The sequence below is a fragment of the Tympanuchus pallidicinctus genome, unplaced genomic scaffold (genome assembly GCF_026119805.1).
Source record: "Tympanuchus pallidicinctus isolate F22 unplaced genomic scaffold, pur_lepc_1.0 scaffold1, whole genome shotgun sequence".
Lineage (NCBI taxonomy): Eukaryota > Metazoa > Chordata > Aves > Galliformes > Phasianidae > Tympanuchus > Tympanuchus pallidicinctus.
This window is the reverse complement of record NW_026294618.1, coordinates 68,812,030-68,824,371: the sequence shown is the minus strand read 5'-3', so window position 1 is coordinate 68,824,371 and position 12,342 is coordinate 68,812,030. Positions and strand designations below refer to the sequence as shown.

Below are 12,342 nucleotides of genomic sequence, written 5' to 3'. Positions count from 1 at the left end.
ATTCAGGGAGTGGGCATGAAATCGGACTAAAAATCCAGGGGAAACAAACATGGAAATTAATTAGAGTCACTTAGTGGAAGATCAGTAGACAGTCTGTGTACATTTAATATAAAGACATTTGAAAGCCAGATTCACTGCTGCTAGATTTCCTTCTTCACCTTTCTGTCTCTGTCCACACGCTCTTCAGCAGATGCTGTGTAGACTGTCTCTGCCCAGACTGCTCTCTGCACAGTCTTGGACTATTTTTCTTCACGTTATTTTTATCAAATGTCAGGAACTTGAGTTCTTTATGTGATTCATCTCTCCGTGCTGATAAACCTTGATGCATTAATCTGTTATAGAAAGACTCCTCAGTGTCTAGAGTAAAACCTAGAAAAAGACATCTGTAGCTGTTGTGGCTATGTTCTGGTTAGTTTGCGGCCTATGGAATCCTAAGACTTGATAAGATGTCCAAAATCTGTGCACTGTTGAAGGCAGCATCATAAAATGTGGATCTACAAAATGACTGAGATGAACATAATGATGTGGTGATAAGAGGGATGAAAAATGTCTGTTCTCAAAGCCATTCTTATCATCCTACTATGTAATTATTTGTAGTGGTGTACTCCCCAGTTCAGCCTTTTCCCAGAGAAGAATTAAAACCAGGAGAAGAAAAGTCTCCTTGCTTAGTGGCTGAGTGGCTGAAATATTCATCAAAAATGTTCAGAAATATTTTTCAAATCTCTGTTCTGCTGGGTTTGAATCAGGTTTTCCTGTCTCCAAAATGAACAAGGCACTACTAGGATCTCTAGACATGCCATTCTGCTACAAAAATTCTATCCTTGACATTAGTGAGATTTGATATGCACGCTTATTATTAGTGTTGCAAAGAGTACCATATATGGTCTAGGCAAGAAGGTAGATGGAGAAATCTTACTGGTATATAATTCTGTGCTTTGCTTTCCAATAACCTCGTCTAATTGACTAGATGATCTTCCAACCCATATTGTTATATATTATTAAATGATGGGTTACTCTGAATATTTTCCTGACAGATACTGATATAAATGTCTTGTTAGATAGCTGCTATGCAATGTTTGTGAGAATCTTGCTGCATCAGAGTTTTAAATCTCAGTAATAATAAAATTGCTGCAGGGTTAACACCTCAAGGAATTATTATTGGAACTCTTCTGAGATTGGTTCTTCATGTAAGATTTAGTCCAGATGATCAACAAGTGGCGGTATGTGCTGGAAATCGAATCTACATGTTAAGTGCAAAGGTGAGATACCATTCTTTGTAGCCACAGTGCTGTTGTTTCTTAAAGTTCATCACTTTCAATAGAATCATAATGTGGTAATGTATGCATTCATATTCTCGTTTAGAAGAAAACAAATACAAATGAATGCTGAATAGCATTATCAATGACATGTCATAAAAATGATGACAGAGTAAAGTGTTGAAGTTAAATAATATCTCAATGTTCTGAAAACATCTGAAAAATTACTCCTTTATCACTCACTTTGAAAAAGCAAATGCAACATGTGGTGTTTTCTGCCAGCAGAATGATATACGTGGCTATATTTGGCTTAAGAAAATCTTGTTGAGTTTGTAATTTGAACCTAAGTCTGATATTATTTTTAGCAATAATTCTTAGTTATTAAGATCTTGAATTAATTGCCAGCTTTGTTTTGAAATCTGTTTTGCTTTTATTTTGACTTTCTTATTCGTAGAATGAAGCTATACTAGTTAAATTGAATGGCCACCTGGCTCCAGTGACTGCTGCTGAGTTTTGCACGTGGGAGAAAAATATGCTTGTATCGGTGTCTGAAGACAGAAGCTTCAAGGCAAGGAAATTCTTGAGCTGCATTAAAAAAAAAAAAAATAGAATTAATGAATTTTTGAATTAATGTTGTCTTTTTTTTCCTAAAAATATTTGCTGAAAGCTAAGCAAAAGTCATCTTTGATATTATAGAGACCAATATATTGTTTTCAAGAATTGCTTGTAAAGTTATTGTAAAAATTAATTATTTTTATTTATTTATTTATTTCTAATGACAATGAAGGTTTTTCATAGTCAAAACAGTACATTGAAGAACTTTGGTGATTTTTATTATCTGGCAAATAAGCTCTGGCACTTATCGATTAAACAGAGCCCGACATGATAAAGAGGCAAACAAATAAACAAACCCTGTGAAAAACAACCTTACTATATTGCATCGCTTTCAGTGGCTGCATTTCCTCGTTTTCACCACTTGATGGCCTTTAAAAGTTTGTTTTTTCCTAAGATCTAAGTAGGTGCCTATCTTATTTTGTTTTTCTTCACAGGTATGGAACTATTCTACTGGACTGTTAATGTATCAGTCAGGGATATTAACAGGTAAATTTTCCTTTTTTATATACTTTTGTACAGCAAAAGGTATCAATCTAAACAATAAAATAGAATCAGTATGTAAGTGTTTAGTTGATCTAGTAAAAATATTTCTAGTAAACTATATGCTAGGTCATATATTTTCCTTTAAAGTGGGTAGGTAGTTTCAGTGTATTTTTATAAACAGTTCTTGTACAGAATATGCATTTAACTGTTGGCATTTACTGAGATGTGTAAATAGTTCTATTGTCTATGTGTTGTTTTTTTTTTAAAAAAAGTTTTGTGTAGGAAATGAAAAGAAATACTGTAAGTGTACCATATGTAGGTTTATTAGCAGGGCTTGTTGTTGAAGGCATACATCAACTTTAAAGTCAAAAGCTGCATTTTATAGAAAGATGAGAACAAAAGGAGAGGAGGACAAGCGTCAGTGCAGCAAGGATGCTCCTCTCCAATAGTACTTTTCCTGAGAGTAACCATATGGTTTTCACCAGAACATGCTCCAATTCTGTGTTGGTTGTTCTTGCTTATGGTGCAATTAGAGCAAGTTGGAGCACACTTCGACTGGGGGAAGGAACTATGTGGGAAATGGTTGTTAAGCTTTGTGTTTACCTATTAGTAGATGCCTCAAAGCAAAGGGAGAGCTCAAACCTATGGTAGGAAAGAAGAGGAAGAAGGAATGACTCCTCTCTGAGCCTGTGGCAGTTGCTTTGATTGAACTGGTTTGTAGTAGCAAGGCCATGAGAATAACAGTAGCTGATCTGACAATGGGGCTCTGAAAAATATTGCTATTTAAGCCTGGGTGAAAGGGTGCAGCAAACCATGGCCTCTGCAGTGTGGATAGAAGGTTACTGAAAATCTGCCATACCAGTTTAGGAAGGCAGGCTACAGATCTAGAAATGGAAAACCCACTGCAACAAAAAAAAGTGAAGACCCTTTGCTTTAGGGTTTTGTTGTTGTTGTTTTGTTTTTACCTTTCCTTATAAATAGGAGCTATCAATTTTGAATAAAATTTCTGATTCATGTGTATTCTGGAACTGATTGCAACTTTTTTGGAACAGCATTTCCTTTGCTAAGTCTACTAATTGATGAAGAAAAGAGACAGATCATCACTGGATGTGCTGAAGGACAGGTAGTAGACATAAAAAATAATCTCTGTGTGACAAAATAGTCAACTATCATTAATTTATCTATCAAGAAGCATCACAATTTGCATGCTAGTTTTAAAATGCTACAACATTTTAGCAAACATAACAATATAACACCTTTATTACAAAATGCAAACTTTTTCCTCAAAACCATTAAAGTTTTTAGAACTGCAATCAGTAAGTATATGTACACTGAGATACTATAAGTATCTGTTTTAAAGGAAAAAAGATGAAAAGCAGAATTCTCATTTTTTGGCCAAGGAATAAAACAAATAAACATAAATGGGAGAGACCATGATTTTAGTGTGGTGGAATTCTAAGAAAAAATGTAATAAATGCACTTCAAGCATTTGAATTCTTCTTTAATTTAATGCTAGGAATAAATTAATCTGATTTTTTTCTGTGGCATATTGAAGTTCCCTTCAGTGTAAGTGTTCAATGGGTCATGAAGAAAGTTAAATATGTAAATATGGTGATGCCTAAAAAGACAAAGGTATTAATGAGATTAACTTATGTGGCCCATTAAGCAATTGCACGCAGGTAGCCTAGGATTTTTAATTGTAGGTAATAGTCTGTGAGGAGTTTTTAAAAGACATAAACATATGGGAATTAGACATGCTGTTCAAACTGATAATGGCTTCTTCTGCTAATAATGAAATTACCTTTGAAAAGTTTGGGGTATAGATAGATGTAATTTAATTTCTGGTCCCAGGTAAGATGAATAAAAATTCATTACTTACATAAGCAGAGTTCAGTATTGAACCTCTAGCTCATATTTGTATAATTTCATTGCCATTGCTTTTCTTTTGTTTTCTTTCAGCTTTGGATCTTCAGTTTAAGCAGTGATCATAGTTACCGCTGTGTGGCACATACTGACTTAAAGAAAGAGCAAGAGAAATTCTACAATAAAATCTGGAAATCTGAAGAAGAATTAGGTAGCATAGTGCTTTTAGTATGCTGGTTTTGCTATATTTCAATTGTTATTGACTACTGAGTGTGTGTGCCTTTTATGCCATGAAAGGTTAGTGTAAGTGATAGAGTTTTGAATCTCAGTCATATGGAATCTTTTATGAAGTTGATATGAAGGTGGGGATTGGCATACAGGGAGGAATTATGCATATATTTATCTAATAACATCATTGGCTAAGTGGAGTACCATTTCTCAGTTACCTTTGAAGCTTCTAAGAATCTTCTATTTTATGCTGTGTTATGTTATTTTATGCTATATGTTTTGCTATGTTATGTTGTTTTATGTTTATACCGGAGCGCCCATGATATATTATTTAACTGACAGTGATAATTTTATAACACTGAGTACTTATAAATGAATAATGATTGCACCTCAGCAAGGTGATTCTCTGGCTCAAGACATCTCCATCTTTTGAAATTGAAAGATAGTGTGGTCTTATTTCATGCTATTTTACTGCATTAATTTTAATTCTCTCTTAAATCCCTTCTGTTTGCCTTATTTCATTGTTTTGTTGACTGATTATATTGTTGATTGTTGTTTTTTTTTAGGTGGAAGGCAAAATGCTTCTGAACTTTGCAAAACAAACAGCATGAAACCAGAGGGGTCAGTGGAAGCATCACTGCCTGTTCTCCTAATTGAACACTGTGACTATTCAGTATGTTTCCACAGTGAAGAAAATATGTAAGTCCTTTAAAATATCACCAGGTTCTTAGGTTATTTTCACAGCATCAATTTTAATTGAAACTTTTTCTTTTGAACTACAGATTTTAAAAATGCATTTAAAATCTTCTATGGGATAGCTTATTATATTTGTCATATTGGAATCAAGTTAGCTAGTATTACTGTGTCTTATATAGTAAAAAAAACAAACAAACAAACAAAAAAGCCTCTTTATCATACTCAGGCATGTTTTCTTTCTTTCTTTTTTTTTTTTCCTAATAGATGCTGTGCCCAGAATAGAAGCTATTTTTGGATAGGAACCTCTACTGGCTTATTATTAATAAACTTAGCGAACTTAGAACTGGAAGCGTTTTTATGTTACAAAGGTATCATTAGAAAATGTCTGGTTACAATCTAACATGATTGCTTTTCTTTGTTGGCTGATATGAAATAGTTAATACAGCAAAAAATGTTTTTTAATATTTTAATTTAGAAATTAATTTTACTGTGCTTTTCTGTCACAGATGACTTGTTTCAGAACATGTGTCAGTACTAGATTTTTGTAGTGGTTACTAATGAATTCTTATTCAATTTAGCAAGCTAATTACAAGGCATGTTATTCTACTCATACTTCATGATGTGGCTGTAAGCTAGATGGGTATATACTGAAAATCGTGGGTTATGATTATATCAAAACAGTATGAGTAAATTTTTTTCCCTTTTAAATGTAAATACATCTCTTACCACTATGTTCTTTTTGGTGAAGATTACAGTGGCCTCAGCATTCAATTTGCTAGATTGTGTTCATTAATGAAGAAAGCAGTTAATGGAAAGGTGAGTATATATTTAGCATTTATTTAACGAATGTTTACATTTCCAGTTATTTTTTATAAATGTTAATTCTGCATTTTGTATACAAATCATGTACATGTATACTTTTCTATTTATTCAAAATGTGAATTGCAGAGTTATTTCGCTGGAGATGATTCTTTAAGGAGTTTTCTAGTTTTAATAGTTCTCAAAATTTGAATACTATCTGAAGTGACTAGAAAGCAAAAGGTGAATTGTTTTTTATGGTGTTTGGTGTGTACCTTGAATGTCAAGAATGACCACTGAGGTGGCAGAGGCGCTGCCTTAGAGGAAAAAAAGGTAAAAACGTTGTTACACCTTTTCCTCAAACAGATGCTGGGATGAACTTCTGAATCTTTCCAAGAAATCTGCAAAAACTGAGTTGTGAGAAAATTTCTGTGGAAAATCAGCAAAAGAGCTTTTTTAGGAAATGAAATATATACATATAATATTACATACAAGCACCATAAGCATATTTTGAAGGACACCATGAAGTACTTTTTACTGCTTAATGCTGTGAGACCAAATCTATGGATATCTCTGAGTAATTTTCATTATTAAAAAACAGTTTCATTCTCTGTTATAAATACCTTTGTGTTAGAGCTTAAATTGTGAAGTACATGTTGTGCTATTTTATAGTGTAATTATTGCAGGTTTTATGCTTGATCACTTCAATGTTTGAAGACATCATCGCTGTGTTGGAAGTTAACCCTGCTTTGTTGGTGACATCTCAGCAGAGTGGTATTCTTAAAAGTGGAAATGAAGGGAGTCTATCAGTCATTGCCAGGTACAGAATAACTTAAAATGTTCTTATTTTTTTCAAAATTGGATAATGCATTTGTTTTTCTGACAGTTAGGTATATCACATGCTCTTGTACAGTGTTATTTTCTGACTTGGATTAACTTGTTTCCCTGTCCTGCTTTATTGTACTGAGTGGGAGAAATTACTAAATTGCATAGAGTGGTTGGGACCAGAAGGGACATCTGGAGGTCATCTTGGAGGTCCCTTCTAAAGCAGGGACACTCAGAGCAGGGCCCAAGTCCAGTTCGCTTTTGAGCACCTTCCAAGAGGAGACTCTGCAGCCTCTCTGAGAAACCAGTATCAGCGTTTGGTCAACTGAACAGTGAAGAAATGCTTTTTGGTAGTTAGCTGGGACTCCCTGTGTTCCAGTTTGTGAACATTACTTCTTTTCTTGTCACTGGACACCACTGGGCACAATCTCTTTTGCACTGACCCTTCAGGTATACACTGGAAAAATCCCTGCTGAGTCTCCTCTTCTCTAGGCTGAACAGTCCAAACTTTCTCAGTCTTTCCTCACAAGAGAGACACTACTGTCCCTTCATTGTCTTTGTGGCTCTTTGCTAAACTCTCCCTCTAGTAGCACAGTGTCTGTCTTGAACTGGGGGATGTAATCCTGAACACTAAAACAGAGCAGAGGGGAAGGATCACCTGCTTTGACCTGGTGGCATTACTTCTTGGTGCACCACATGACACCATTGTCCATTTTTGCTGAAAGAGCGCATTGCTGGTTCACTTCCTGTATGGGGTTTGCCAGCATCCTCAGGTCCTTTTCTGGACTTGCTGGTCCCCTGCATGTATTGGAGCCTGGAGTTTTTCTTCCCTATATGCAGGACTCTGCACTCTTCCCTGTTGAACTTGTTGATGCTTTTGCCAGTACACTTCTCCAGCCTGTCAGGATCTCTGGATGGCTGCACAACCCTCTAGTGTATCATTCATTCTCCCAGTTCTGTGGTGTCTTCTGAAGCCTTGATAAGGACACACTCCACCATCCAGATTACTAATGCAGATGTTGAACAGGATTGGTCTCAGGACTGATCGTTGAAGTATTCCACTAGTTATTTGATTCCTTGCTAGACTTTGTGCCACCAATCACTTCTGGGCCTGGCTGTTCTTGCTGTGTGCTCCTCCAGCCCAGACTTCATCAGCCTCTCTATGAGGATCTCATGGGAGACAATGGCAAAAGCATTCAAGTCCAGGTAAACCATATGAACCACTTTCCTTTTGTCTACAAGATAATCGCTTAATCACAAAAGTTTATGAAGTCAGTGTAGCATCACTTCCCTGGCAAATCCATGGTGATAGTTCTCAATGAGTGTCTGGTCCTTCATGGTCCTTGAAATGACTTTTGTGAAAACACTGAAATTTCACGTCGCAGAAAAACCTGATGTGTATAGTGAAGTGAAGTGAAAATGTCATGTGTAGATTATCACAAATTAGTAAAAATAAGTTTTGACACCTTTTCCTAATCTGATTTTGTCCATTGAATTTATCAATTATTTATTTATTTTTTTATAATTAGGTGTCCTCTGTTGCCAACATCTCCATTGTGTAAAAATTTAAATAAAAATAAAAAACGTCCAAGTAAAACACATGGTAAGTGTAAAACAATCTTGATATGAATTAATAAAGTCATATTTTTAAAAACAGTAAAAGACTGTCTGGTGCCTATTCTAAGCAATATATTTATTTTTTAAGTTATATGTATTTTATTTTGATTTTATTAGACAGAATGTTATTTTTCTAGTAGTATTTCATATTGTACCCAAATATTTGTAGTGAAAATGATGATAGTGTGATGTTTTTCTTTTTTAAAACATAGTCTTCTGAGAAATGTCAATTTTGAAAGAGTTAAAGTATGTAGAATGCTTACATTTTTTCATATCTTTTCATAGCGTGGAATATAATTTTCTATATAACTTGACTTTCTTTCTCATTTTTAGTTAAACATATCTTAGTTGTTCTAAGGAAATCCTATGATATCTCAGAGCAAGTGGTGTCAGGCATTCTTTAGGAAGGACCATTTTCTCCTTTGTGATTACATATAGAGAAGTGATAGCTGATGGAAGCTAAAGATGTGTCTACCCTCAGCACTGGTAAATGTGCCCATGCGATCACTCACAATGCACCTGAAGGTTTTCCCTTGGAATATGAACAAGATTTCCACACCCTCCCACTCCCGCCTTTTAAATTTAATTAGGTCATTTCTGCTGATATGAAATGCTCGTATTTAGTTTTGAGCTGGAAGCTGCCCTTCAGGAATGTTATTACAAGAGGGTGAATGCAGCCATTATTAATGACTCCTCAAGCCACATAAAAGAACAGTCATTTATGTGCACCTACTAGCCAGTTTGTTTCAGATCTTTAGATATATTCCAAATGTAAGTTGTGTGTATTTTATAGCTAGTAAATAGAAAACCTAAGCATAAAGTAGGCAACTACAGAATACATTCACGAGTAAATGATGAAAAAAGTTCCTTAGAACAGTATTTTTTGTTAGTTCAAAGTTTAGAGAAATTCCTACTTGATATTATTTGAGGAGGGATATTATGCAAAGAGATAGTTCATTTCTTTCCTTTTCTCAGTCTTTTGAAGTAGCTGATCATAATTGTGTTTTGTATTACAAGGAGACATTAAAAATTGCCATTGTTCTAGCATAACTGTATATCCATAAACTTGTAAAAATGTAACGCCACATTAGGAAGCTCTTCAGTGAATATTATTTTACTATAGGAGTGAAAAGCACCGTGAAAGATCAACCACTGGTTTTTCATAATAAAATTAAGTCATCGGGTTATACAGCTGCACCACAGTGAGTAGATACACTTGTATTTTATCTGTTTTACTGGGATCTGATATTTTGTCATGTAATAGAGATGCATAGTCTCACCACTGTGAAATTGATCACCCATGAAAAATATATATGATTTTAACAAACATAGTCCTTTTAAAAACATTGTAAATTTTCACAGCTTTTGATCAGTGATCAATTGCAAGTGGTCTTGAAATGAAAACTTCTGTATACATTTACACAGTGTCTGTTTCTAAATACTATGTCACTTAAACCCAGTTAGTTCTTTCACTTGTTCTACTCACATGTAGCATTCTCAGATCAACACAGGGAGAAGTATGCCATTTATTTCCTCTCAACCATCCTTTGAGATGGGCCATGTTACAATTTTATGAGCTGTACAACCTCTCTTTATTGGCATGGTGTTATTTTTGAAGAACCTTCAGGATTGTTGTTTTTTATTTTTATTTTTTATTAGGAGCTTCTAAAATCACTTGAGGAACACTTCTCCAAAAGTTTGCTGTAGCTTTGCCTGTTTTTTGCTGGCTTTTAAAGGTTTATCTTTGGATGGAGAACTCACACTCACAGATGAAATGAGTAGTGTTTTGTTAGTGTTCCCCACATGAATGGAGAATTTGTCAGTTTCTCAGAGCCACAGATAGATCATAGAGATGGCACTTCATTTTTGTCATAGATTATTCTGGACAACAACATCCTTTTGTAGTATAGTTGTTAGAACATAAGTAGAATGGTGCAAGGTATTACATGAGAAAATACCCTTACTTTGAATGCAAGTGAATATTGGAACTGAGAAATTAAGAGCCAGCTTTTACCTGTCAGCAATAGATTTCTTTTAAGTGATCTTAGTGAAAGTCTGCTTATGACCACATATTCAGATTGCAACTGGGTCTGTGGTTTTTATCTACTGAGAAAAACCGTTAAAGACTGGGACCTCAAAATAGATTCAATCATTTTGAAATGATGAACCTGTTTTTGCTGATTTCTGAATGTTCTGTTTGTGTTCCTAATTCTGTGAATATAGAGATTGTGTTGTCTTTTCTCTCCAGTTTCTCTCAACCTAAAAGCTTTGGATAAGATTGGATGAATACAGTCACTGGACTACTAGTTTAAAAAAAAGTTCTATTCATCTCATTCCTAATTCCATGATCTAGAATTTCCTTGTTTAATCGAAGCCACTACTGAAGCATCCCTTGAGAACATGACTGAAACTGTCCCCAGCAATAGATAGAAGTTTCAGAGGAAACTATATCTGGCTTAAGGACATCTATGAATTTTCTCCTGCATCTCTTATATCTCGTTTGTAGCTTTGCTTGTCAGTTAAAGGAGCTTTTGGTTGTGATGATGTGTGCCATCATTGTGATGATGTGTGGGATAGATGAAAACCATTCATTTATCCCACCACACAGTGTTCACTGTGGAATATCCTAAATTACTTTTGAATGTGGTGTCAGACTTCTCCCTTAACCAAAAATATCTCCCCTGTGTTTTCCTGAAGTTTCAGACATGTGAAGATAAACTGTTGAAACAGAGTGTTAAAATGTACTGCAAGATGGAGTGTCTTTCACGTTTCAGAGTGATCTGAATACAGCTCAAGCTCTTGCAGGTTTTGCTAAGAAATGTCTCAATTTTTAATATATGCTGTGCTGCTGCTACTAAAAGATTTAGAGCTGTGTTTGCTAAGCATAGTTTCCAGAGAGTCTAGACTCCATTTTTTTTCAGGGAACGTAGCTTAGAAACCTATAATAATTCTGCTCAGATATAGCAAAGACTGTCTTTGTTCCATTTGCTTTGTGCTTATGGTAATGATTTTTTTCCTGTACTGCTCTAGGAAGGAATTGCGCTGCATGTTTTGCTAACTCAAAAATTACTCTCCCCTTTTGGTTGTTCCAATTTTCTTTCTAAATCTTTATTGGGCATTCTGTGTTTTTCTTGAAGCTACTCTTATTCATTCAATCTGCAGAAAGAAATACCTGAATACTTCATCTTAATGGACTTTGGCAATCAGAATGCACTGTCCAACAAATAAAGCATGGAAAGCAAAACTTCAGCTGAAACTGGAATATTATAAATCACTACAAAGTCATCTTTTTATCATTCAGCGTGTACATTGTCTTACTTACAGACATTAGGAGTATACATAAACAGTAAGAAGTAACTAGGATTGTTTTTTGTTTGTCAAAAAAACTACCACAAGAAAACCCTGCTTCTCTCATGAAACAATGAATGTTTCATATAATAGTCTCTGTTCTTTCTCGTAGAATGGCCATGTTTTCTCCAAATACTAAACTGAAGAAAAATAATGTATCAAAGTGCAAGACCAGTTTTAAAGGGTAGGTAATATAGCAACTGCTTTAGAGGAGGAACAAATTTAAATGAATTCTATCATAAATATGTTTTGTAACTGCTTCTCTCATAACTTTAGTTAGGAGTATCTATGGAACTAAAACACACTGTAAATTTGCTGTAAAATGACTGTAGCAAGTGATTCAGATCTTCACCTGCAATTCTAATAAGAAAAATAGCTGAATGTGACACAGCGAGTTTTCATGATTTCATATCATATGCCTCTTTTACTTCTAAAGTTATGTTGTCTTGAGCCTAATCAAGCTTAGTGTAATGGAGTTAAATAGAATATACATGAAAAAGTTGTCCAGAGAGGTTGTTGAGATATGGAGATATTCAAGATCTGTCCGGATGCCTACCTATGCAATCTATTGTAAGGCACCTGCGTTAGCAGGGGAATTGGACTCAATCTTTTG

General features: G+C 34.8%; 1 protein-coding gene and 1 long non-coding RNA gene across 2 annotated transcripts in view; one reads left to right on the top strand and one right to left on the bottom strand.

Annotated features, from left to right (window-relative positions):
* Window positions 1-12,342, bottom strand: part of LOC128086655 (uncharacterized) — a 631,060-nt gene that overhangs the window by 24,448 nt on the left and 594,270 nt on the right. The gene's annotated exons all lie outside the window — the stretch shown is intronic.
* WDR27 (WD repeat domain 27) overlaps window positions 1-12,342 on the top strand; it is an 89,293-nt gene that overhangs the window by 2,482 nt on the left and 74,469 nt on the right. The window contains exons 3-14 of the mRNA XM_052695463.1: window positions 1,135-1,259; window positions 1,711-1,824; window positions 2,306-2,357; window positions 3,407-3,477; window positions 4,314-4,428; window positions 5,012-5,144; window positions 5,406-5,509; window positions 5,890-5,957; window positions 6,626-6,759; window positions 8,294-8,367; window positions 9,505-9,583; window positions 11,842-11,913. Of these exons, the coding sequence (XP_052551423.1) occupies window positions 1,135-1,259; window positions 1,711-1,824; window positions 2,306-2,357; window positions 3,407-3,477; window positions 4,314-4,428; window positions 5,012-5,144; window positions 5,406-5,509; window positions 5,890-5,957; window positions 6,626-6,759; window positions 8,294-8,367; window positions 9,505-9,583; window positions 11,842-11,913 (1,141 nt within the window). The remainder of the gene's footprint in view (window positions 1-1,134; window positions 1,260-1,710; window positions 1,825-2,305; window positions 2,358-3,406; window positions 3,478-4,313; window positions 4,429-5,011; window positions 5,145-5,405; window positions 5,510-5,889; window positions 5,958-6,625; window positions 6,760-8,293; window positions 8,368-9,504; window positions 9,584-11,841; window positions 11,914-12,342) is intronic.